We start from the raw sequence: 26,327 nt of genomic DNA on the forward strand, positions 1-26,327 counted from the left end.
AGAGCAGCTAAAGCCCACCAACATTGTACTTCATGGTGAAGACAGTGTTTTCACTCTGAAATCAGAAACAAGGCAGACTTCTTTCTCTTACAGATTGGGAGGAAAATCTTTACAAAGTATATGTCAGATAAAGGAATTCTATCCTGAGAAGTCAAAAGTAACAAGGAAAACAACCAAAAAATAGGACAAAAAACTAGGTTAGAGATTTCACCAAAGAAGATACATAAATTGCAAACACAGGAAAAGATGCTTAACATCTAAGGAAACACAGATGAAAAGCACAGAGACGCCACTGCATGCCCTTCCAGGCGCCCTCGTAGTCTGTGGACCTCTGGCAGAGGCCCGCCTTGTCTCTGAGTGAGTCTGTGTGCGTGTCTGTCATTTCTGAGCGCCTGGGAGAGACACTGTGTGTCCGCCTTCTAGTATCTCAGAGCTCAGTTTCTTGACCTAAAAATTATTATACAGGGACTTCCTTGGCAATCCAGGGATTAGGACTCTGTGCTTCTACTGCTGGGGGCACAGGTTTAATCCCTGGTGGGGGATCTCACATGCTGTGCTGTGCAGCCAAATATATATAATTATATAATTATCTATGTTATATAATTATATAACAGATAATTATACAATCTCTCAATTTTGTTGGCAGAACCAGGCATGATGTAAACAGAATGATGCAAAAAGAACTGTGCAAATGGGAAGCAGATAAAAGGTTTATAATTAATGCCAGTGTGTTCTCTGTAGAGTTTGAAGCCAAATGTGAGATTTCCCACTAAGAATTCAACTCTTTTCACTAATAATTTTTTCTTCCCTCACTCCCAGGAAAATCCTAAGGCATACCTACCAGAAACACAAATCAGTGAATTTTTACAATGACAGATGAGTTACAGACAGGTGATAATAGACAAGATGAATAAAATAGAAATACAATTTTCTCTGATTTTCCAATAAAATTTAAAACAACACCCCACACAAAAACTTCTGTTCATATTGTTAAAGGAATGTAGTAGACCAATCTGTGCTAATAAGAAAGATGATCAAATATTTTGCTAAACAAAAAATGTAGATTGCAAACTAAGTGAAAGTGAAGTCGCTCAGTCGTGTCCGACTCTTTGGGACCCTGTGGACTGTAGCCCACCAGGTTCCTCCATCCATGGGATTCTCCAGGCAAGAATACTGGAGTGGGTTTCTATCTCCTTCTCCAGGGGATCTTCCCGAGCCAGGGATCGAACCCAGGTCTCCTGCATTGCGGGCAGATGTTTTAACCTCTGAGCCACCAAGGAAGCCCATACTCTACGTGGGGTGGTTCAATTGTAAAACCCAAACAAAACATTGATTCTGCACTAACAACAGGTGGGACAGATGTGGAGGCTTGCGGGTTGAGACGGGGTCCGGGGCTCTCGTTTTCGGTGACATACCCCTCGAGCCTGCGCACCCTCCTGCCGGAGCCTGGTGCGGCCCCCGGGGCGGGAGGCCCGGTGAGGATGTGCGGCGCCGCCCCCGGCCCGCCCCTTTCTCGCGGGTCCTGCGCACCCCAGGCGGACGCCAGAGGGCGCTGCCAACTCGCTCGGCCAAGAAAGGGACGAGGGCGGTGCCCGGCCTCCAAGCTCCGCCTCTCAGGGAGGGCCCGCCTCTCGCGGCCGGCGCAGCCGCAGGAGGCGCGATGCGTGGTCCCCTCTAGTCCCCAGGAGCCCTTTGGTCCCTCCGATCGGGAGGTGTGCTCGGGTTCGCCCGCGGGGCGCTCATGGCACAGCGCAGGACTAGGCCCTGGGGCCTCCCAGCCTCCATCCCCTTGATGACCAGGATGGATCGCCCTGATAGGCCCCTTGGTGACCACACCCCCTCCCCGACGCGCGCCAGCCGACCCCCTTCTCCCATCCCCCATCCTGGGGCCGGCTTCTGCTGGACCCCAATTAAGGGCCACCCTGCTCCCCACTGGGCTTCCCATGTGAGGCTAGCGGTAAAGAACCCGCCTGCCAGTGCAGGAGAAATGAGAGATGCAGGTTTGATCCCTAGGGTGGGAAGATCCCCTGGAGAAGGGAATGGCAATTCACTCCAGTCTTCTTAGCCTGGAGAATCCCATGGACAGAGGAGCCTGGTGAGTTGCACCGGTCCAGAGGGTTGCAAAGAGTCAGACATGACCTAGCACGCATGCACGCTCCCTCCCCGTGCAGGTCAAGCAGACCCTTTTGATCAAATCAGCCCCTCGAGCATCACATCTCACCACCTGTGTGACCTTGGGCAAGGCCTCCCCCCCCCCACTCCACCCACTGCCAAGTCAGGGTGGCGGTGACTGGCAGCTGCCTGCAGCCCCAGCCAGGCCCTGTGGCACCCATCTCATGACTGATGGCAGCCTGGCCCCTCTGGCTGGCGAGTGGTAACCAGGGTGGCTCCCGAGCTCCCCTCTTTCCTGGAAGTCAGGACCCCACCACCCACCCACCAGGACAGGCCTTGGGAAGGAAGGGCTGCCAGACATTTGCCCAGCCCGGGGTCTGGCCTGAAAGGGCTGTGCCAGGTCACCGGATGCCAGGTGGGCCTCATCCCCTGCTGGCTCAGCCTGAGCCCACACCTGAGTCTGGTGAGGCAGGGGCCCTGGGGATGCTGGAGACTCAGACACGGGCCCCAGGTTGGGAGCTGGGAAGGCCTCTGAGCACCACCCCAGGAGCCCACACCCACTGGAAGGCCCTTCCCGCACTGGGCCCTCAGGCTCCAGGGAGGCAGGGGCGAAGGGAGGGGCTCTGGGGACACGGCAGAGACACCCACATTGGCATCTGGCAGGGAAAGGTTTATTAAGCTTCAACCACAGAGTAACAGAGTGAAACAGACGCAGGGGGAGCCCGGTCTACACCGAGAGGTCAGCGCGTTACAGATAGGACCTTGTGCGTGGGGGGGGAGGGGGGCAGACAGTGCCATGCAGCCACAGCCCCCGGGAGCAGCCGCGAGACCGGGGGCTCGGCGCTGAGACACACAAACACCAGGCCACTTGTGCCCACCTGATATAAAATTCAGTAATGCGCGATATTACTCTTTATAATCCCTTTTCCTCATAAAACATGTGTTTAACACACACTTATATCACTGCTAAAATCAGCAAGAGCTATTATAGTGCTCCAACTTAATAAGTTGATAAAAAAATGTTGTCCTGTGGCCAGTTCACAATGGAACTAAATAAGTCCTGTTCCGTGACGCCTGGGGAGTTCCTCTGGTAACGAGGCATTTCCAATAATCAGGTCATTCCGCTACCGAGACACAGTCCTGGTCCACAGCACACGGAGCCGTGCCCCTGAACGCCCAGGGGAGGGCCCAGCAGAGGCGGCCACGCCCGGGGACAGGCTGGGCGAGGGGCCAGGATGGCGGGCCCGGCTCCCCACAAGGAGGTAGTGACGGAGGCCCCGACAGGCTGCGCGCTTGAGGGCCGCATTGGGGACACCGCTCCCTGGGCAGCTGCGCTCAGGAAATGGCCCCCAGCAGCCCCGTCAGGCCAGCCTGAGCCCCCAGGCCCGGGAGCAGGCAGAAGACGGATGGGGAGTCTGAGCAGCAGCCGCTTGCAGATGGAGCATGAACAGTCGCGTGTCTGTCGCCGGTGGCAACATTCCAGGAGGGTCCTCAACTGTGCTCAGGGCGGGGGTGGCCAAGGTAGACGGAGGCTCAGGTGTGAGCCAACAGCTCGAAGGTGCTCTGTGTCCAATGAATGTGGTGTTTGACAGACTCGCTCCAAGTGGCTGTCTCTGGTGCTGGCAGCCCACACCCTTGGCCATAGGAGGGAACGGCTAGGACCTTCTGGAGTGTTCTTCAGACACACCACACAGGCAGCCCCTTCAGAGGCTCGACTTTGGGGTTCTGGGGGGCAGAGAGCTACTTCCCCACATGCTCACGCTTTTAAGAAACACACCTGAGGACTACTTGGAGCCAATGACCTTCTTAGGGCCCAGCCATTGCCTGCCCCCCACAAGAGACAGTGGGGAGCGGCAAGGGCACCCCACTGCCAGCCCTCCCACCCACCCAGAAACATCGCCAACGCTGACTGCCGGCAAAATGGGGACAGGGTGCTGCCTGTCTTCACTGAGCTGACTTTTTAGGGAACCAAAGACACGGATCAGATCCACGCCACCCTATCTGGGAAGTCCATCGATACGACCCAGCAACCAGCCAAATCCCTACCAAGCTCTCTGCTCACAGCACCCAGTCCTGACCAGTGCCCATGACCCCCAGGGCCCATGAGGCCAACTCCAGGCTCGACTCCAGCATCAGCTACCTGGCCAGCCCACCCCGTGGGTGGCACCACCCACTGGTCACCTGGGCTGGAGACCAGAGGACCTTTCAATGAGGGGCCACAGCCGTGCTCCTTGGAGCGGCCCGCCAGCGGCCCCCATGGCTACCTGAGGTACAGAGTTAGGAACCAACCACAGCCCCCAGCCACGGCCGGCCACCACCACGTGGACAGCCTGCTCCGCTTAAGACACAAGGTGACGCCAGAGCCTCGAGTCAGTGCAACCTGGGAATAGCCTCGCTGCGGGGATGGGGCTGAGGCAAAAGCACTCACTCCACAACCCCCCGCAAAGCTCACCACCTCGAGGGCTGGAGGCCGGCTCCACGACTGCTCACTCCTGACCCGGGCCGCGAGGTACCCGCCCTCCCAGATCCACTCTGGTCACAACAGGCAGAAGGCCTGGCGGCTTGCAGGACTCGAGACGGCCGCACACACACTCGCTCCTGCATCAGCTATCGACAGACGCCTTTCCCCAGCGGGCCTCCGCCCCGAGCACATTCCAGGGCTGTTCTTGTCCTTCCGTGTCTTCGCTGTTCCAGACCAGGTTTAAGGCTGGCATCCCTTGTTCCAGACCAGGTTTAAGGCTGGCATCCCTGGGGCCCCGCTTGCTCCTACACAGCAAGCCCCAGCCAGACTGTGGACAGGGTGGGCCTGGGAGGTGCGGCCCTTCCGGCCGGTTCATCGCAGAGCTTGACTCAGGCTCTCCTCGACACTGCTACATTCTCAGCTCACTGCCCTCCCCCGTTTTCTAGCTGTCAGGAGACCCCCTCGAGGAGCAGAGCAGCTAAACAGAGGCTGCGATCTAGAGAGTCACAGGAGGAGGACTTTCCATCCTAAAGCCACGAAGGCCGTCGAACGGCATCAAAGTGCCCTGCTGGGTACCTGCTGGGGGTGGGGGGGCGGCGGCGAGGGGAGCAGCACAGACCGGATGCGGGGCTCAGGAGTGGGAAGGACTTGCCCGTCTGGGCACAGGATCCCCAAGGCCCTTCTCCAGCCGTGATGCACGTTGAAAACGCTCCCATTTCCCAGTCAGTTCTCCGTGACCCTGGGCTTCCAGGGGAGGACACGTGGCTTGCGGCTGCATCCAAAACGCACAGGCACCGCTGCTCCTCAGGGACAAACTGCAACCTGCACAGTGCCGCCAGCGATGGAGAGGCGGGACGGGGCCAGAGGCCGGGCAAGGACACGAAGCACGGCTGCTCCTCTCAACACACAGGAAATTCAAGTAGTTTATTTAAAAACTGCGTAGTTTCATCTTGAAATATATATCTATATATATATATATTTGCTTTAGAATGATCATATTGCAGCATGACTCTCATGCGTTTTAAAGTACTTTATTTAAAAACATATCGACTTGAGGCAGCGAAGAGTTACAGTCCTCTCACTTTATCTGGGCGATGTGTGGGAGGCCTCCCTCTTTCTCCTGAGATCAGCGGACTTAGACTGACCGTCCCAAAGAAGAAAAGCAGAAACTGCTTACTTAGAGATTGTGGTTTGAAAAGCATTTCCAAACAGCTGCAGCATGTGAAGACCGTGCTTCCCCGGGGTGCAAGTTTGGTTCTGCGCTGAAACCGGAAACGCCGCGCTGAGCCAACCTGTGGGGCGGACCGTCCCCGGCCGAGACCCGCTTTCTTCACGGCGGGGCGGTCCTGACTCCGGCGGCCGGCTGCGGTGAGCAGGCGCAGAGGTCAGACGGGCGCGGAGTGTCTGGTGTGTGGGCCTGGCGGCGGGCGCGGGTGGCAGTGCCCCGCCGGGAGCCCTGCCCCCATGGTCCCCCCACAGACGGTTCAAAGACAAAGTGCAATGAAAGAGTCACAGCGGCTCCCGGAGCTTCGGACCAGACGATGGGCAGGGTGCGGGGACAGCTCTGCCAGCTCCAGGGCTGCCCCGGCGGGCGGTCCGGCCCGGCCCGGCGGGCCTCCCCACCGGTGTCCCGGGGGCCCAGCCTCCTCCCAGCTTTGGTCTCGCAGCTACTGCGGCCCGCGCCCAGGTACAACGTGTCAAACAGGAAAGCAGGAGATGTGTTCTTCAAGAAAACCACAGTTTTGGAAAATAAAGACAAAATTTTTTTTTTCTAAAAGAATCATAGAGAAAAATACTCTCCAATAGATGCAGCACCAACAAAATGTGACGAGATCTGACAGAACGTCCAAATACCTGTAGGCATCCACAGGGGAAAATGTGATAAAAAGTGTTTTAGTCACTGACTACACAACCGTTATCTGAAGAATTCAGATAAGATATAGCAAAATACATCAGATACTTTTTTGCTTTCAATTATAACTTTAGAAATGCAAAAATCTTGTTTTTTCTAAATCACTTCTCTATATGGTAAATTTGGTTTATCATTTTAAAACGTGCAGAATAATATACCTGCAGAACAAAAGAGAGAGTTGAAATTAAAAGATCTTTTTTCGATTAAAAAAAAATGATTCTTTTTAATTGTGGAAAAAGTAATTAATGAGGTGTTTTCACCTACTGGCGCAAACCTACCCTACAGCTACTGAGCCTCCACCAGGGTCGGTGAAGGGCTCTGGTGCGCACGGCCGCCAAGGCCATGGCAGCTGGCCTGCCGGGCGCCACCCCCGCCTCCCCGCTGCCCTGGAATGTGTGTGCAGCGCGGCTCAGACCATCGACTCGGTCTCGACGAGCCCCTGCGGGGCCTCCTTCCGGGACAGCTTCAGCACCGTGGGCTTCTCAGCACTGCCGCTCGCGCCTTCGCCCAGCGGCTGGGAAGACAGGCCCTTCTGCTCTTCCTTGGCCTCTTCGGACACCTCTGGGTAGATGACCAGGAAGGCGGCTGTCAGGAAGCCCAGGAAAGAGCCCACGGAGGCCACCATGGGGATGACACGCACGGTCCCCACCGCGTCAACCACGCTGCCCAGGGCGGAGGCCACCAGAATCTGGGAGATGTAGACCTGGCAGGACAGGATGGCGCAGTCGATGCCGAAGCCACGCTTGGAGGTCCCGGGGCTGTGATGCACGTACTGCAAGAGAGGCAGGCACAGCGTGAGGGCAGGGGCCAAACAGGAAAGCCATGCACCGGCATGCCCAGGGTCTGAGACAGAACTGCCTTCCCTCAGCAGCTGCACACCCGCTCGCCTGGCTCTGTGTACCCCAGCCCTTATACTGAACACGGTATTGGGGGTTCCAGCCACTGCAGGAAGGCAAGGAAAATAAATAAAACCCTTAAGAATTAGAAAGGAAGAAATGAAACTCATTACCCGTGGAGGATGTGACTGTGTGTGCAGAAAGCCTGGAAGAATCTATAAATATGCCATGACAATTAATACAATATACCATATTTAGAGAATATTATAAAGGCTCAATACTACAAAGTTTTAACTCTCTCCAAATTGATCCATATAATCAATGTGTTTCCAATTAAAAAAAAAAAAAGTCCAGAAGCTGATTCTAATGTTTAAATAAAAAGGAAATGGTCAAGGTAACCAATTAACAATGTTGAAAAACCAAGCTGGAGAACTTAACACTACCAGGTTTCATTCAGGTCTTCTTGTAAAACTACTTTAGACAGTGTAGCCACTGTGAGCAGACAGACAGAGCCATGGAAGAGAAGACAGACATCCCCCAGCCAGACCCCCACCCATGTCTGTGGCTCCGCAGTGTCGGGGGAGGGGGACAGGACACCAGTCACGTGACATCCTTACTTGGGGGCACCATAAAGTTCTGATTGACCCTAGACCACACACACGCCCTGTATTCCAGGCAGACCACAGGCGAGGGCATGAGTGCAAGGGAAGACGTGGGCAAGAATGCTCCACGCAGAAAGCGCCAGTGAGAACTGCAGAGCCGCCCACAGCTGGCGAGCTCGTGCCGGGGCCTCCCCTCCAGCGCCCGCCCACCCACCTCTCTGATGTCGTGGTACTGCCCGAGCAGGGCATAGGGGCAGTAGGAGATGCTCATGGAGACGACGCCCATGGTGCTGATCATGATCATGGCCACGTAGACGTTGGCGAACATGGCCATCACAGCCGTGCCCAGGGAGAAGCCCAGCGTGCCCAGCACGTAGACGACCCTGATGCTCAGGTCGTAGCTGTCCAGGTACTTCTGTAGCAGGGCTGCAGAGAGAGGCCGCGTGGTGACCGGAAGGCACACGGCCTGCTCGCTCCCCGGCCTCCACTGCACTCAGCCTGGCTCAGGAACAGGGACGGGATGCCCCTCGCCTTTCACTCCCCGGCCACCACGCACAGCCCCTGGATGGACGCCCAGCTCACCGTGCCCCAATCCACCGCCAGGGGCTCCACACCTCAAAAGGAGGTCGACCCTCGTGGTTCCAGACCTGTAACCTGGTTCTGTCCCGCAGCCCCGTGGGACTCCCTACCTTGCAGAGCCAGGCCTTCCGACCCTTCCGCCAGTCTAGGCCCACTCGGCGTCCTCTCTGGCCTTGGGCCCTGCCCTGCCTTGGAGACTGAGTTGTGGCTGGTTTTCCTTGCGAGTCCCCACCCCTCTGGGTCAGGCTTTCTGACCCAGCCCTCCTGAGAAGTCCTGTAGTAAAGCAGGCAGCACTGTGACCGTCAGGCTGGCTGTCCGTGGTCACCGGCTATTATCCCATCATCCTCAGGTAGAGACTGAGCAGGGTCCAGGCCAGGATCAGCCAGAGGCCTGTAACCGCGGCTCTGCCCCATTCCCGGGAGGCACGCGTGTGCACCACTCCTGAGCATGAAGCCTGTCACTCCCACTCTCTGTTCTCCAGGGCACGGTGGACCCCAAGGAAGGCCGCTTGTCTCCTCAGCCACCCCGCCCTCCTGCAGACCCCAGACACACTGCATGCGCTCAGGCAGAGCCCGGGCGCCTGCCCTTCCGGCTCAGGGCGCAGCTGCTGCAGCGCTGCCGTCGCCTGAGCCCCGCGGGCCCTCCCCGGGAGCCGGCAGGCGTCTGCGTGGAGGACAGCTGAGGGCTCGCAGCGCCGCTCTCCCAGCCACGGTGCGAGCAGCTGCGCCTCCCAGCGGCGATACACGGTGCCACTGCTGCTGTCCCTGAGGGCCGGCCCCACGGGGCAGGGCCTGCGGCCCATGGAGCAGGATGCCTGTCAGTCTTTCGGGTCACGGAGCGAGTCCAGGTGCTCGGCTCACCTGGCTGGGGGCCGCTTACCTGAGCAGGTGGCACCGGTGGCTGCGTAGATGACCAGGCCCCAGCAGCCCATCTTCACGCCCGCGCTGTAGGCCTGCCATGCCGTTGAGTTGGATGGAGCCTGTTCCAGACGCAAGACGAGGGTTCAGGGGGTGGGGCCGGCGTGCTGCGCCTCCAGGTAGAGGGGTCATTTACACTGAAATCACTGATGCATCTCAACTGCGGCAGCGCGGGGAGAAGCAGCCACGGCCCAGGCCGCTGCTTGTGGCGGACCCTCTGTACTCTCCCCCAGCCCTGCTCCACTATCTGGGCCCAGGCCGCCTGCCGCTCCCACCTCTGGCCTCCCGGAGCCCAGTGGCTACATGGAGCGGCCTGCTGGGCCATGTGGGGCAGGGAGGCCTCGGCCTGGGGAAGGGAGGCCTCGGCCTGGCAGGCCGCGTGGGGCGGGGAGGCCTGAGCCGTGACCACCTTGGACCTCCTGGTGCCACTCTGGGCCATGAGCACAGATGTGAACCTGCAGACGCCCTGGGGCCTAGAAGCCACGCCCACGTGGCCCGGGCACCAGCAACAACAAAAAGCTGCTTCAACCTGCCGGTTCTGGGGCCACCTGTGTATGCAGAGAGCTGGCCCGCATGCCTCCAGCTCCCTGGTGTTCCTGCACTTCCAAAGCCTGGGGTGGGGCGCGGTTTGCTCACCACGTACCCAGGCCCGGGTGCCCTCTCGCATTCATACACGAGGACCCCGACCACGTTCTCAACAGGGGCACACCTGGGCTGGCTGTCACCCACGCTCCTGGGCACTCACCTTGGGGTCCCCCTCGAAGATGACCTGGCCCATGAAGTCAGTGTAGAACACGGCCTCAGCGATGACGGAGAACCAGGTGAGCAGGTGGCAGAGGCAGAGACGCACCAGCTCGGGGGGCATCTTCAGCATGGACAGCCAGAGCAGCCGCACGGTGGTCTCGCCCTCGCCCTCCTCGCTCTCTGAGTCCCCGCTGGACGTGGTGGCCCCGCTCTGGTGGCGGCGGCGGTGCTGCCGGGGCCGCGCCTGCAGGTCGTAGAGGTCACTCATGCTGCGTGAGGGCTTGATGAGCACCACGGCGTTGGCGCGCCGGTGGCGGTAGCGGTGGGAGCCGATTTTGCCGTAGTAGGAGAAGGTGCTGGAGGCCTGCCGGCGGAACACATGCCGGCGCCGGCGGGCGGGGCCTGCTGTGGCGGGGGCCTTCAGGGTGGCCCGGCTGTAGGTGCAGGTGCCCAGGCCGTCCCGCAGCCCCGCGCTACCCCCGTTCGGGAGCCTGGCCGCGCTCAGGGACTCCTCCAGCAGGGTCTCATCCTCGCCGGCAGGTGCACGGAGTGGCAGGGGCCGGCGGGGTGGCCGGGCGGCGGCGTGCTCCTGGCTGGTGCTGCGGGGGGTGCCGGGGCAGGAGGCATCGTGGAAGATGGAGGGCTCGATGTCCTGCAGGAAGAGCTCGGGCTCCAGGCCCAGGGCAGCCTCAGGCACGTGCAGCACTGAATCGCTCTTGCTGCGCACCAGGCCCTCATCCAGGAAGTCCAGGGCCAGCTCATGCTCCGACTGCACCTCGTCCGGGAACAGAACGCCGCCGTCCAGCACGCAGGCATGGGGGCCAGGGGCTGGCGTGCCGGCTGGGTCCCCGCCACGCTCCTGCTGGGGGCTGTACTGCTCCTCCTCGATGCTGGACAGGTGCAGGGCCACGGACACCGTGAAGATGATGGCCGCGAAGAAGAAGAGCACCTGGTTCTGCGTCCGGAACCAGGAGCCCAGGAAGGTCTGGGTCCAGTCCAGCCCGCCCAGCACGTAGCCTATGGCCCCGCCGAGGCCTGGGGATGGGAGGGGACGGCGCAGACGTGAGCAGAGGAGGGGCACAGGCTACAGGGCAGGGAGCCCAGACAGGTGTTCCCAACTGCCCCCACCAAGGGGGCCTCCAGGGTCATTCAGAGAATGGGAGGAGCAGGGACAAGGCACGACAGCTGAGCCCAGGCTTGGAATCCCAACCTAACAGCTTCCTGCTTCCTGAATTAGGAGGGAAACTGGCGGCCGCCCGGGACTCTCTCCCCACTGACCACCATCCCCGGAGCCCACATTCCCATCGGATGGGAAAGCTGCCCGAATGGAGGGGGCGGCCAGCACGGGGTCCTGGCCTCGGGCCAGCAACCTCGCACGACCCCCACCTCAGACCAGTCACCCAGCCCTGCTGGGTCCCTGCTTGCTGCCTCACCCACCAGGGTCTACATGAAGCCGCTCGGGGGCCATGAAGCAGCCTCCCCCAGACTCGACGATCCAGGGGTGGGGCTCAGAGCCAGGGCAGGGCCGCTCACCAGCAGAGAAGGCGTGGATGTTGAGGGCCATATCCTGCTCCTCGCTGTCTACCACGTCCAGCAGGTACGCACGGATGGGCCCCTCTGTGGCGTCAGCGCTGAAATCCAGGACCACCACCCCCAGCACAGTGAGGACGATGCCGATGGGCTGCCGGGTGGGGACATCGCCGAGGGCCAGGCCTGCCGGGGCACAGAGGAGCAGCGGCTCAGCGGCCCCCACGGCCACCTCGGGGGACTCTGTGCTCCTGGGCACAGCCTCTCCACACGGGAGGTGGGCTTCGTCTCTCCCGCTGCTCTGAAGCGGGTTATGAGCCGTAGTCACACATCTGCCTCAGGTGAGTCTGCCCCCGAATCCGGAGACCAGCCTGCTCCCTGAGGGCTGAGCTGCTGCCGGTTGTACTGGATGAGGAACACTTTGGGCACAGAGGTGCTGCTGGGCCTTGGACCCCCCCCACAACTCTGCAAATGGGGGTTCCCAGACAGCTGTGCCCCACACAAGAGCCAGGAAAGGGGCTTCTGACCAGGAGAGACACAGGTACAGTGACAGACATGGCACCAGGGTGTGGGGCAGGAGCTCCAAATTCTGTGTGTGGGCCACAGTGGGCTGGGGCCATCCCCATAGACAGGTCCCCGCAAAGACCAGTGTTCCCTCTGAACCGAGCCTGCGGGTGCCTGGAGGGTAGCAGCCTGTGGACTCCTGACCCAGGGACAGCCAGCTTTGGTCGGGGGGCATGGTGCACAGCTCAGGGAGGCCCCTCTTGCACCCCCTCCAAGCCTGGGACTGCGCCCACCCCGCCAGCACGTGTGGGCCCTGGAGGAGCTGAGCGAGGCCCTGCTGCACAAGGACCTCTTTGGCCACCTCCCTTCCTGAGCCTCCCAGCGTCTGTGACTGCCCGAGGACTGAGGTGGACGCGGGCAAGTTCACCTGCGTCAGGACACAGGTTAAGCTTCTGTTTAGCTGTCGCCAGAAAATAAGACTTTTGCTTTTTCACATTTCTGATGGGTTCTCTCAAGACAAAAGATATTTTCCCACAAATAGCTGCTTTAACTGAAAACAAAACAACAGAAAGAAGCAAAACAAACCCAGAGTACGTGAACCAAAAAAACAAGTAGCAGACTAGGTCTGGACATTTTCAATACCAAGTCTGAGAAAAGGAGAAAAAAAAAAGAAAAGATAATTTCTGAAATAATGCTGGAAACAGGACGTGGTGTCAGATACGCATTAAAAACAAATGGGCCACAACAGGAAGCGCTCCCTGAGAACAGGTTCCCACGGCATTCCCACGTGGGGCCCGCGGCCTGGCCACCGCCCGGGGGCCAAGGACGCCCGCCAGCGGCCCCGGCCAGGATCGGCGGTCTGGGCTCCCCATACCTGCACGCCCGGTGGAGCCCGGCTTCATGCCCCCCCCGACCCCGGAGCAGGACACTCACCGATGGCAGAGCCGTTGAGGAACAGTGCCACTCCGAAGAGCACGCCCACGCAGAGCGCCAGGATGAAAGGCCGCCGGCGGCCCCAGCTCAGGGTGCAGCGGTCGCTCGCAGAGCCGATGAGGGGCGTGAAAATGAGGCCGAGGATGGGGCTCAGGAACCAGGTGAGGCTGTAGTACTGCTCCGGGAGGCCTGCAACACATACCGCCGTCACCCTCGGGCAGGCGGGTGGCTGGCAGCACGTGCCACGGCTGGAGACCCCTCGGGCGGGCATCCCCCCACAAGGCCAAGAGTCTGAAACCAACCAAAGCCCACCTGGGAAGCATCAACTGGCCCAAGGCCAGACCTGGGCTGTGGAGCTGGGCCCCGGGGGTACACAGAGCCTTCCCAGCAGCACCCAGACCGAGCGGGCCCAGGCTGCCATGCACACGTGGAGAACGCGGTGTCAGCCCCAGGCAGCCGGCCCCGGGGGTGCACAGAGCCTTTGGAGCAGCACCCAGACCCAGCGGGCCGGGGCTGCCATGCACGTGTAGAGAATGTGGTGTCAGGCCCACGCAGCTGGCACCCGTGGGGGTGATGGCATGAGGGTGAGGCCCTCTCATTCCACTGGCGCTGATCGGGGCCTGGGGTTTCAGGGGTGCTGCTCAATGCCACCCTCAGAGACCAGGCCCACATCAGCCCGGAACACGGCGTACGGCAGGGGGCTGTAGCTTCAGAGAGTAGAGGACCCATGATCTTGGGATCCTGGGCCTCACTGGCCAAAATCTATCACCAGGGCCCTACAGAGGGACCTTGCACCACTGATGTGCTAAACGGCCCCAGCAGTGGGCTTCCAAGTGGCTACTGAGGGCGATGAGCGGAGACACCTCCATGTGTGTCCAGCTGGAGCCAGGGGGTCTGGTACCTAACCTTCCCACCCGCCCAGAGGCAGGGATGACCATGCCCTTTTCACAGACGGGCAATCTGAAGCTCAGAGAGGTCAGGTGATCTGCCCTGCATTTACAGAACACAAAAGCAGAAGCCCCAGCATTTAAACCCAGGGCTGCCTGGTTTCCACGTGTGAGCACGGACCCTGCCCAGCCCCACCCTCCATGCTGTCGCCCGGTGACACAACCCCGAGGCCCGCCATCCCTGGGACAGAGACGGGTCTGGCCCGCTTATGCCCAGGATGCACCTCGGCCACATCCCACACACCCCGTGGGTTCCATTCATGCCAGAGACAAGGGGGGAAGCAGCCTCCGCTGGCGGGCCCAGGTGTGTGGTCGCCCTTTGTGGGTGGGGACAGATGGGGGCTTCAGACTGGTGTGTTCTGACCTTGGCCTGGACGGGGGTCCCTGGGGACGGCCACCAGCCGGGGACGCGGGTCACGCACCTGTGTGTGTCAGCTTCGGTGAAGAGCCGACTTAAAAAAAAACACCAAGTGCTCTGGCACGCCAGCGCCTCGGTCAGCGAATGTTTTACACCGCCAAGGGTGCTGAGGAACGGAATATTGTGCTGAACTACCAAGAAAAATAAACTGTGTAGGAGGAGGAAATCATTTTCAAAGGAGGAGGGAAGCACCTTTCAAACTGTTGCTAGCGTGCCCATTAAAATATTGACGCGTTCAGCCTAGAATTCGAGGTGTTGGCCTCGACCTTTCCAGAACCTTAGGAAGGGTGAACTGTGCTCCTGTTTCTAAGTCAGCAGGATGAGCTGCTGGTTCAGGAAATGGGGAGCTTGTTGAGCGTGCTCCACTGATGTGCTGGGGTCTATGTGGCGGGCCTGGGTCCTTGACGCTCACTATCAGGGTCCGGCACAGGGGAGGGCAGGGCTGGGCCGACACTGCCCACCCTCAAGAGGGCGGCGTGGAGAGCAGGCTTCTCAGGAACGACTCCCTCCCCGCACCACTCCTGGGAGCCCATGGTCAGCTTCACAGACAAAGGAGAGCATCCTTTCCCCGGGGGACACAGTCTCTCTTGCTGGGCTTTTTCAAATGTCACAACTTTACTACTGAACACTGACTAGCTAGTGACGGGGCTGCGTGCAGAGCTGCAGCACGCACGCACACTCACAGGCACACGCTCACACAGGCACGTATGCACGTGCCTGCCATCTCCCCTGGGGCCTGGCCTTCCCGCTTCAGGCACCAGGAGACATTCCGGACTCCACACCTGCCGACTCTCACCTCCCAGCCTGGCTCCCGGCAGAACCCTGAGGGGAACACGCCCTGCAGCCGTGACAAGAACCACCTGCCCACCCTGCCCTGGACGCAGTGCGGCCGTGGTGTCTGGGGTCTGCCTTCCGGGTCTGTGTCAGTGCCGGAAGAGGGTGTCTTACGGCTCTGACCCCAGGACACAGGCGCCTCACCCTGGAGCTGCCCCTCCCAGCCAGAGAGGTCCTCTGCCCCTCGGGCGAAGCTCCGTCCACCTGAAGTCCCCTCTATCTGGGTTGGCACTGCCCCAGCCGACTCAGGCTTCCTGTCCCCAGCTTTTCACCCTCAATCTCTCTGGATCACAGTATTTCTGGAGCCAGGGGGTGGGTCCTGCTGTCCGGTCCAGTCTCCCGAGTCCCCTCCTGTGGTGCGCTCAGCCCCTCCCGCTGACAGCGGCCGTCTTGGGGCGACGCTGGGCCCGCCGCTCCACCGCCTGCTTTCGGCTGCCTCTCCAGGCGGCTCTGTCCCTTTTGCTCCTGCCTTCTCTTGGTGACTCAAGTCCTCCTTCACGTTCCATGGTGATCCGCACACTAGCGTTTCAGCATTATTTGGCAGTGGCTGCTCTAGAGACTCGGAGAAGGCAATGGCACCCCACTCCAGTACTCTTGCCTGGAAAATCCCATGGATGGAGGAGCCTGGAAGGCTGCAGTCCATAGGGTCGCTGAGGGTCTGAGGGACTGAGCGACTTCACTTTCACTTTTCGCTTTCATGCACTGGAGGAAATGGCAACCCACTCCAGTGTTCTTGCCTGGAGAATCCCAGGGACGGGGAAGCCTGGTGGGCTGCCGTCTATGGGGTCGCACAGAGTCGGACACGACTGAAGCGACTTGGCGGCGGCGGCAGCAGCAGCTCTAGGGACTATTACATTCACCTTCAGCCTGAGTGGAGACCGCTCCTCTCTGGTGAGACTCTGGCACCTGTCTGTGCCCATCCACCTCAGGTCCGTCTATGCTGAAGAGGCACATACGTTACGTCTGCAGACTCGATACACCCGTGCTCTGCAGGGAGGTCTAAACAATCGCTCATTCTAAAGGAACCAAGATCAAACTGTCTTTCTTCTTATCTGCCCATCTTACCATCCCCATACCCTTCCTTCCTTCCTCCTCGGGATCCCAGGGTCACGGGGTATCACCTCCCTTTGGCCTGAAGAACGGCTTTCAGCTTCTGCAGCATTTCCTAGAGGTCTGCTGGTGACAGTTGACTACAGTTCTCCTCCTTTTGTCCCTCAGGCTATTTCTGCCACGTGCAGGACTCTGGGTCAACGCCTCTGTGACGAGCTGCGCTCGGTGTGAAGTCCACGCAAAGTGGTCTTTGGGAGCAGGGCTCTCGGGGGCCTGTGCTCCCTCTGTGGACACGTCCGTCCCTCAGACGTGGGCCTGTGGGACAGCACGGGGCTGTGGGGCTTCAGGGATATGACCTGGGGAGTTCTGTGAAGCCTTTCTGAAAGGGGTCACGCAACTGAAAGCGAATCCCGGGAAGCTTGTCAAGCTGGGTGCTGCTCAGCAATTCGCCCCAAACCCGCGTCCCGCTCGCCCAGGGAAACCACTGCCACGCAGCATCGGCCGCCCGGAGCCCTGGCCCCACAGGAGTGGCCGCGGGTCCGCACATACCGCCTGCTCGGCTGGTTCCTGGGGCCTGAGCAGGGCCTGCCGGCTCACAACCCGAGGGGTAGGGGAGACCACCCCGGAGTCGGCGCCCCCAGCCCCACCACCCCTTGGCTCTGCCTCTGCCAGCACCACCTCGTGCCCATCCCACGGGTGCCATGGCCGCCGGCCTGTCTCCTCGGGCGAGGCTGTACTGTCACCCCCCTCCCCACCTCCCGCCCCCCTCCACCCATGGCAGCCTGGATCCCCCCTTTGGCTCCCCCAAAACTGCCCTCGCAGGTCACCAGGCCGCCTGCCTTGCCAGCCCAGCCGGCCCGCATTCAGCAGGCTTGGCCGAAGCCCCACGAGGGCAGAGCGTGTTGGCACACGTGCCGGCTCCCCTGGCTCAACGCTGAGCACCAGGACCATTCCCCCAAAGCCCCTGCCTCCTCCCCACCCTGCACGGGACCCCCAGGCCAACCCCAGGGAGGCCTCCTTGCAGAGGTGGCTGGGCCAGGAGCTGGTCAGGCTGCAGAGCCCAGTGGGGCCACATGGACCGTCGGTGGGATCCATCTCCCGGCTTTGTCCCCAATTCTCCTGAAAGTCACAGAGGGGGTGTGAGTCCCCAGCAGCTGAGTCAGGGGTTGGGGAGGGCCGGGTGAGCCCAGCGCTGACCACAGCAGTGACATGTCTTCGTTTAAACATGGGGGCAACAAAGATGAACATGTCCCATCGCATCCCCGGGGCAGCGACAAGCCTGAGAACACAGCCCTGGGCCGGCCCCCGTCTGTCCCCGGCGCGGCTGCCGCTGGGACAGCCGGACGTGGCATTTCCCAGCAAGGCTCTAAACACACACAGCACCGGTGCGTAGTAAATAATTTTTGTTTTCTTCCAGGCAAAAGCGAACAACAATGGTGGGACCAGGAAGGCTGCCGGTTCACAGGAAACGGCGGGGGCGTCGTGGCTCGCTGAGGGCTGAGTGAGGTCACGGGCGACTGCGGCCACGCTCGGTCACGCGCGGTCTCCCATTCAACACAACCGCTTTTTTGATAAACTGGTCCTTCTGGGGGGAGGGGGCCAGGGTACCGGGAAAACGGCCTATAAATTGTTTAACAAAAGATCTGAAATGGGAATAGGAACTTCATTCTTTCTCTCAATAGACAAAGCCTTCCTCATCAAGATACGCTTGTATTGTCAGACAAAAACTTCACGATAACACCAAAGCCATGAGAACCCGCTCTCCGTGGGAACTGCTCAGCAGCCTGGGGTGACCTCGGAAGGATCTACCAGCCCCGTGGGGAGCCGTCACCAAGTGGCCCCGGTGAGGGGTACAGGTGCGAAAGAGCAACAGTCCTGCCTCTGAACACACACACGAGACCCCGGGCACGGGCTGGAGGCAGGGTCCTGGGAAAGGGCCCCTGCCGAGAGGGTATGCACCAGGCAACACCTCCTCTAGCTGGAGGGAGGACCACAGAGCTGCAAGGAATCTTCTAGAGCCCCAGGGAGGCAGGGAGAAAGGGGAGGACGAAGGAGGAAACTAGCTCAGGCGCCTCTTCCGGGGCCTCCCCCTTGGGACAGCAAGCCCTGGTGTCTCCGGGTGCGACGGGCTGGGCCCTGGGAGCCCAGAACTGAACCAAACGCCCTTCATCACAGCGTGGAAGCGCCGGGACAGGCGCCTGAAGGTGCAGGGCCCGGAGCCCGGGCCACGCAGGGCCAGCCCCATCAGTGCCGGGGGGAGCCGTGTGGCGTGGCCACTTCTGTCCAGTTTGGGCGTATGTGCTCTGTACGCGGGAGACATGCTCCCTGCCGGGGGACCGTGGTAAAGAAGGAGGTGTTCTGGAGGGAGGCGACCGCTTGGCAACAGCATGATTCAAACATACTGAAGGCACCATTACTTAAGTAGCGGAACGTTCTGAACGGTCCTCTGGTAAAAATAAACATCCTCCAGCCCCTTGTGTCGGCCCCGAGGCCGGGCCTGGTTCCCCAGGAATGGACTGGCAGCCCCACATGGGGGTTGCCCAACACCCCGCGGGGGCACTGGTCCTCTGCTGGACCAGGAGAGGCCTCCACAGCCCAGCAGGGTGTTCCTGGCCGGACAGGACCAGACACTGGCCTCTGGAAAACCAGTGGGCACCCCTCCGGGGGCCCTGGGGCCCGGCTGCGGGGGCCTCTCCTCCGGGCATCTCCCAGGAGCGTGGCTCCCTGCAGACAGGCGCACTGGCCACTCTCCACTGCCCACCCATCCCGGCTCTGGCACAGATGCTGCACCAGGCCACAGTGCCCAGGTCACGGTTGGGGCATCAAGTCTGCTCCGAGCCTCACGGTGGCCACTCGGCCCTGACTCAGGCTGGTGCCTATATGAGGCCTGGACGTGCTGGCAGCCAAGGTCTCTCCCAGCCCTGAGAGTCCATGATCTGAACTGGGGAGGGACCCCAGGCACCACCCTATATGCTGTGATTCACACTGCTTTGGTTTTAACAAGTGGAGCTGTAGGGGGCATGGGGACTCCTGGGGGCGCCAGCGGACTTCCACTGCCTCGGCCAACGTCACAACACCTACATGATGTCAATGAACCAGGAGCTCAGACACAACGTGCCGGGATCGCCCAAGGGCCGAGGACAGTGAAGTGCAGACGAGTAGGCAGGAAGGCACGCGTGTGTGCTACCTTCCTGTCAACACAATTCAACTGTAAGTGTGTAATTAACTTTTTGCTCAGCCAAGGGCCCCGAGGAGTCCTGGAAGTCTGGAAGCCAGCTCAGGCAGGCGCCAGGCTGCAGCCAGCAGGACCTTTGCAGTCTGCCTCCTGAAAACATGATGGGAAAACTAGCAAGCCGTCCGTAAACTTTAAAAATAGAATTCATACGAAAGGCTGCACCACTTTAACCAAGAGAGATCTTGAGCACTTTTGAAACCCGCTGACCAGGGCTCCCTTTCTCACAGCTGCAGCCAGCACAGCTGGCAGGGCCGCAGGGGGCTGCCTCCCCTGCAAGAATCTGCAAGGTAACGCCATCTCCAGGCTGGTGGGAGTATCAGGTCGCTGGGGCAGCTGCTGCTGGCATGGTTACTGCGGGGTCCACACATCTCGTTTCTAAGAGCAGGGAACACCTAGCTCTCTCCTAGTTCACGGCAGCCTCCAGTCTGGCCCAGCCAGAAGAAAAGGAGAGGCTCAAACCCTGATTCTATGCTTTCTGGCCACGGAGCCCTGGGCAAGTCACCTTCCTCCCTGAGCCCCAACTCCTGTGGTGTAGAGCAGACCCGTCCAGGGCTTAGAGGAGACGGCCAGGCCCCTGGGGCAGCCCGCGAGCCTTGCTCATGTCTTGTTTGACACCAAGCTTCTGTGCCCAGCCTCGCCTCTCCCCACGCTGCCCACCTTGATGGTCAGGCAGAGTGCTGCTCTGTCCAACCCTGGTCCTAGACTGCTTGCCTCTGGCACGGTCTCCCCCGCAGGCCACAGCCACGGTCTCACCACACTCTGCCCACATGGCAGGGCCCAGAGCCCCAACGGGTGAAGGCGGCAGCCCGGCCCGGCCCGGCCCAGCCCCCATGCCAGGCTCCGCGGTGAGCCATTCTCCCGGCAGACGGCTCTCGGGGCTTCCAAGCCCGCCTGCAGTGGCCACCCTGCACACTGACCTTGGAGCTTGGGGTTAAAGGGAGTGTGCTCTCCTTGTGCTGGCTGGCTCTCCCTGAGGACAGGGGCTACGGTTTCCCCGCAAGTGGCGGGAGCGGGGGGGCCCACCTCCGGCGATGCCAGTGACCTGCGCCCCTGCGCTCTGCTCACCAGACCTGAGGCGAGGCTGGGCCTGACCCACGGTGGCCACACCGCTGGCCACCACCCCACATGGAGAAATCCACAGTGTGAGACGTCTACCCTGTTCTTCATTTCAGTGAACGATTAAACTGCATGAGCTGCATGTGAGACCACGTGTATCTGCCATGAGTGTCCGATTACAGGGGCGGGCGCCCGGGGAAGCGTTCCCCAGGCGGCGGCTGCGTCTACTCGGGCTGCATTTCCTGTCTGGCTCTGGTTAACTCCCGCTTTTTGGTCACACTCTAGCACGACGAAGGTGAAGGAAAGGAGTTTCACAGTCTGAGAGACTGCTGGGAGGATGTGGGGACCCAGGGCTCCAGCTGGGCCTGCAGTGGAGCGCTCTGGTCAGCAGAGCCCCAGGGGTGGAGGGAAGGGAGGTGCTCAGGGTCGGGGTCTTGGCCAAGGCAGAGCTTGGGGCCCACACGGAGATGCACCGGCATCGATCAGAGCAGGGAGAGACTCCCACTGACTGTGCCAGTAATAAACGACAGCAAGAGAGACACGCGTGAACCTCTAGAGGGAATTTGAGGACATGTAATTTGGTTGAAACTGATAAAGCCTGACTCTTGCTAGAATCGGTGCCGCCGCTCCCCCAACCCTGAACTGAGCCTGTGCCAGCTGCCTCCATCTCTCCTGCCCAGGGCAGAGCTCTTCCAGCCGTGGTCAACAGCCCAGCAGGCAGGCGTCCAGCCTCACAGCCTCAGAGCGAGACTCAGGCTTTCAGTTTCTGCCTAGTTTTGCAGTGTGAGCTACACCTCCTGGGTGGGAACCACTTTTCCAGGTTTGCAGATCAAGTACTAACACAACCATTCCCAAGTCCTCACGAGGGCTGGCAGTTCCTTCAAGTTTCTTTCCGTGATGCTTCCAAGACACACTCACGTGCTCTCTCCAATTCAACAGGGAAAACGACCCACGCTGCACCCGAAGACAAACCCTATCCGCACACCATTCCCGCCGTTTACACATGTATGCATTCTGCACGGGGTTTAAACAGCTGGCTTTTTAATGACAAAACTACCACCAGCTGGGACGTGTCTTGCGGGTGGACACCCTCTACACTGACTGCTTTAACCGCAAAGAGCGTTTGTTCCAAAACTTACCATTAAAAAAATTCCCCTCCGTGATTGTAATCTTGTTGCAGGTTTAAGAGAAACACTAAACATTTACAGTGATTCCCTGGAGAGCTCTGCTGTGACGAGCAGCCGGAGGCCTACGGGCTGGGCTCCCCTGAGAAGGGACCCACAGAGGACAGGTCACCCGAATCCCGGCTCTGCGTTACCCGGTTCCTTATCATTCCAACATACTTGTAATGCTCTGGTAAAGTTGATTTGACTTCTTTCTGGCTTTCGTTACAAAGGGACATGATCACTTTCTGCAGGAATAACTGACGGCATTTTCTCTCCTTTCACCCAAGTGCACACTCAGCCCTCAGTGTGCACAGAAGGCTGGCCCCAGAACCCTGAGCATTTTCACAGGTGCTCAAGTCCCTGATACAGACGGTAGGTATCTGCACATAACCTACGCACATCCTCCCATATATTTTAAATTGTCTCTGAGATTACTTACCTAATGCAACATAATTGCTCCGTTGTTGCTTTACTAAGGCTCATGTGTGCAATATTGGCAAAGGACAGAATTACTCAGATATCTCTGGAAATCACCTCCTTGGAGTGGCATCTAAGGCCTTCTGTGATCTGGCCCACCAGGATCAGAGCTTCCCAAACAGGACTTGGCACCAAGCTTGTACCATTCAGACTTAGTCACGGCTCCTCTAACAGGCCACACTTCCCTCTGCCCCTCCCTGCCACGCCACAGGCTGGAATGTGGCAATGATTCACCTCTACTCACTGACCCCTGTGTACTCGGCAACCAGGAGGCCCAGGGCCACCTCCCCGACAAGCCTCCGCCCCTCCTCTCTGTGCCCAGCTGTTGCCTCCTGTCCTGTTTCCGCCATCCCCACACTCGCCTTCAACGGAGAGGGCAGTGGCCTGGATTCCGACTGTCCTTCCTTCTCCAAACCATAAACCACAGCCTTGACCCCAGGCCCCGCGAGCTCAGAGCTGGTGTACGGGACCGGTGACCCCCTCCAGGCCTCCGGGACCTGGGACCCTTCGGTCCCTGGAGCGCGGGTGCCGTCACCCCACAGGGACCCCCACATGCTCAGTCCCTGCACGTGCTTGGCCCCATCGAAGCAGGAGCCTTGGCAGCTCACCCCGGCCCAGCACCTGGCACAGGGCCCGGCACCTGGCGCGTAGGTGCTCAATAAGCGTTTGATGAAAGAAAAACAGGCATGGAGTTCCTTGGGAAAAACGACTGTGGCTGATGTTGCATTGTCTCTAAAATACAATGATCTGAAACACAAGGAAATCCAGACTTCCCAATCCAAACAAAACAGTCCTGCACAACAGTTCTTCAATTATTTCATCAAACTCCAGGAGATTCTGACGACTCCTGCCTGTCCTTCCAGCATGCTGCTGGGGCTCTGAGGGGACCGCAAGGGTCCCCCAGCCCAGGTGGGTGTCACGTCAGGGCCCCAGGCACGGACACGCACCTGTGTCTGGACCTCCCCTCCGCGGGGAGCGTGGGCCCTCCGCCACCTCCCGCCCAGGCCACGGGTCACCCTTCAGGCTTCCCCAGTCTCTCGTCAGCAGGAAATCCAGTTTTCAGTTGGATAGAATGGCCCGTCCAACTTTTTTCCACATTCAGTAAGTGGGGGTAAAATATCCATCGTGTAAAAGTGGCCTCTCTAACCGCTTTGAGGTGTGTGGTTCAGTGGCTTCAGGCACATATCCCTTGCTGTCCCCACAGAACCTTCACCTGTGAAACTGAAACTCCGTCCCCCTTGAAGCCTTCCCGGGCCCCTCCCCCAGCCCCCCATCCTCCTCCTGGGTCCCGAGCGGAGGTGCAATCACACAGCGCTCGTCCTTCTGTGTCTGGACTGTTTCACTCGCACAGACGCCGGTGAAGGCCCATCTCATCCACTCACCATCCTCCTCGGCGCCTAGCCCTGTGGGCACGCCCGCCCCTCCCCCGACGGCACTCTGGGGTTAGGGTGGACGAGGGCCTGGAGCCCAGTGCTCTCTTCCTGGGTGTGCGACCCAACCCGGGGCAGCCTGGGGACCCCTCCCCCAACGCCGGGGGACCCTGCCCTCCGGGCCTGCAGACCAAGTATAAGCCCAGACAGGGCGGACAGGTCTCGAGGAAACCCATCTTGAGAGCGGCTCTGATAAAATTCTCCAGGTCTGCACAGCATCAGCTTCCACAGATGCGAAAACAGCTGTCAGATTAGAAGCAACACAAAGACCGCTCCACCGCCTGGAGGAGGATGGCCAAGCCTGGTGGGGTTTTCGCTGCTGAAGATCAACGGAAGCACCAAGGCAGAATTTAAGCTCACGTGCTCTGGGCCGCCCTCAGCCCAGGACCGAAGCCCTGCACAGGGGAGGCGCCCACGCGCTGAAGAGCAGCGGGCCGCCAGACTGAAAGCCTCCTGCCCAGGGGCTGGAGGGCCTGTGGGCATCGCCTCGGCAGCCAATGCAGTGCCACAGGCTGGGCGGGGTGTCCTTCCCGTACGAGGCCCCAGAACCACCACTCCAGCCTCCACCACTTGCCCCTTTTCCCAGCCTCCAGGGACGAGGTCTCTGGCCTCCTTCAGCTGTCCCTCTTTTGGTGACGCAGCAGCCTGATTCTCCGAAATAGTCCTTAAGTGACGCAGCTTTGTGCAAAGAGTGCCAGGTGACCCGCAAGAACCAGACAGGGGTGCCTTAGGAATTGGGTGGTACAAAGGAGACTGAGGGCAGCGAGCTGCCAGCTCTTTGACAAAACAGGAAAACCAACCAGGAGTGCCCCCTGCAGAAGGCCGGGGGGGGTCACTATATACAAAGGGAATTCCTAGGAAGCGCATCTGAACTGGGGAAGCACGAGGTGTGAAAGCGGCTGCTGGAGGGCCATGTGGGAGGCCTCACGCCAATGGTAACTCATGACTGGCCACCTGTGGGCAACATCCACGCTCGCTCGAGAAGGGTGCAGGGCACGCGCGTGTGCTCCAAGGCACGCCTCCCTTCGAGCCCATCCAGCAGGCAGGCACTCAGCATGGCATACTCCTCACTTTGGATACAGCATGAGCCCACAGCACTCAATTCTCACCCAAGGCGTGTGTGCTCCCGGGTGCCGCCCGATGGATGTCAAGCGCTAGCCTGAGTCAGTGGCACCAGAAGGCACACGGCTTTACAGACAGGCACTGAGTTCCTGGGGGCGGGCGGGGGCTGGATTACAGGGGGTCAGGGCCCCACTCGCTCTGCAGGTGCTGGCCTCACTGTCCGCTTCCCTCCGCGATCCAGGGAGCAGAGGACAGTGACCAGCACTCACGGCACCTCAAGCTCGCACGTTTTCTTTAAGGCTGGCTGCTAAAGGGCAGGATTTCCCCACAGGAGGAAGAGGTGAGGCTCCAGTTCTGACACATCACATCCTCGGAATTCTGATTCACATTAAGTTAGGACTGAAAGCGGGAAGAGTGCTTTTTAAAAAAACAAAAAGACAGACATACACGAAATGAACAAAGTTTTCGCCCCTCCTGAATGAGACAGACAAGATTAAACCTAAGCTTTCCCATAAATAAACGTACCAAGCACTTGGTCACTCTGGGACAGCACAACCCCGCCCCCCCAGCTTCCATCAGGAGAGAAACTGGCGTCTGCAGCTGAGAGGCCACAGGACACCCTTCTAGGACTTTCCTTTTCCTTCAAGGGTATTTACGGAACGAAGAGGGAAACAGTGGGGGGCAGGGGGGCAGATGTCCCCTTCCCAAGGGAAAAGCTGTGTGGGACCAGACCGCATCAGTCCAGGAGGGCTCCGGAGCTTCACGGGGTCTACTCTGGCTCTGGGCACGCTATTGGCAGACTCTCTTCTGACAGGGACCCCTCGTTCCCACTTGACCCTGACTGAGGCCAGGCTCGTCTGGTGCACCTGAGTGCACACACACCGCATGCACACATCACACACGTGTGCACACATATACATGCATGTGCACACACACACGGCGTGCAAACCATGGGCACCTACCTGCAGTGCCAGGTTCGCACCAGGCGTTGGTCTGCAGGAGTTCCTGGGCAGCCTCTCCTCAGCCCCCAGACCACCGGCCCTGCAGGAAGCAGGTGTGGATGCTGCTACTCCGAGCGGGGCCCGTGGGCCCCGGCCCCCTGCACGTCACATTCTCACCCTCTGTTTGGCTGCAAGCTTGTGGGTCTTAGTTACCAGAACCCCACTTGGCACTAGCAAAGCAACAATTTTTAGCTGCTACTCTTCCCTCCTTGGCTTCCCAGGTGCCTCAGATGGTAAAGCGTGTGCCTGCAATGCGGGAGACCCAGGTTCGATCCCTGGTGGGAAAGATCCCCTAGAGAAGGAAGTGGCAACCCACTCCAGTACCCTTGCCTGGAAAATTCCATGGACCGAGGAGCCTGGTAGGCTATAGTTCATGGGGTAGCAAAGAGTCAGACACAACTGAGCGATTTCACTTTGAGCCTGAAGCCTAAGAACGTACGTATCTTTAAAGGTCCCCTCCAGAAGCTGAGATGTTTGACTAATGGTGTGGGGATCTAGGGTGTAAGAGATGCGGCCTCTTAGA

General features: G+C 59.7%; 1 protein-coding gene across 9 annotated transcripts in view; it reads right to left on the reverse strand.

Moving 5' to 3' along the window:
• Positions 1-5,588: 5,588 nt before the first annotated feature.
• SLC45A4 (solute carrier family 45 member 4) overlaps positions 5,589-26,327 on the reverse strand; it is a 64,081-nt gene continuing 43,342 nt past the window's right edge. For 6 of the 9 annotated variants that reach the window (XM_025264846.3, XM_044928893.2, XM_045162735.1 and 3 more), the window contains 6 exons: positions 13,129-13,317; positions 11,698-11,877; positions 10,166-11,199; positions 9,383-9,482; positions 8,138-8,349; positions 5,589-7,257 (listed from right to left, as the gene is read on the reverse strand). In XM_025264846.3, the coding sequence (XP_025120631.1) occupies positions 6,895-7,257; positions 8,138-8,349; positions 9,383-9,482; positions 10,166-11,199; positions 11,698-11,877; positions 13,129-13,317 (2,078 nt within the window). In that variant the 3' untranslated portion in view covers positions 5,589-6,894. The remainder of the gene's footprint in view (positions 7,258-8,137; positions 8,350-9,382; positions 9,483-10,165; positions 11,200-11,697; positions 11,878-13,128; positions 13,318-26,327) is intronic. The other 3 variants (XM_045162736.1, XM_044928897.2, XM_045162737.1) reach the window with 3 other exon arrangements.

Source organism: Bubalus bubalis, chromosome 15, assembly GCF_019923935.1.
Source record: "Bubalus bubalis isolate 160015118507 breed Murrah chromosome 15, NDDB_SH_1, whole genome shotgun sequence".
NCBI lineage: Eukaryota > Metazoa > Chordata > Mammalia > Artiodactyla > Bovidae > Bubalus > Bubalus bubalis.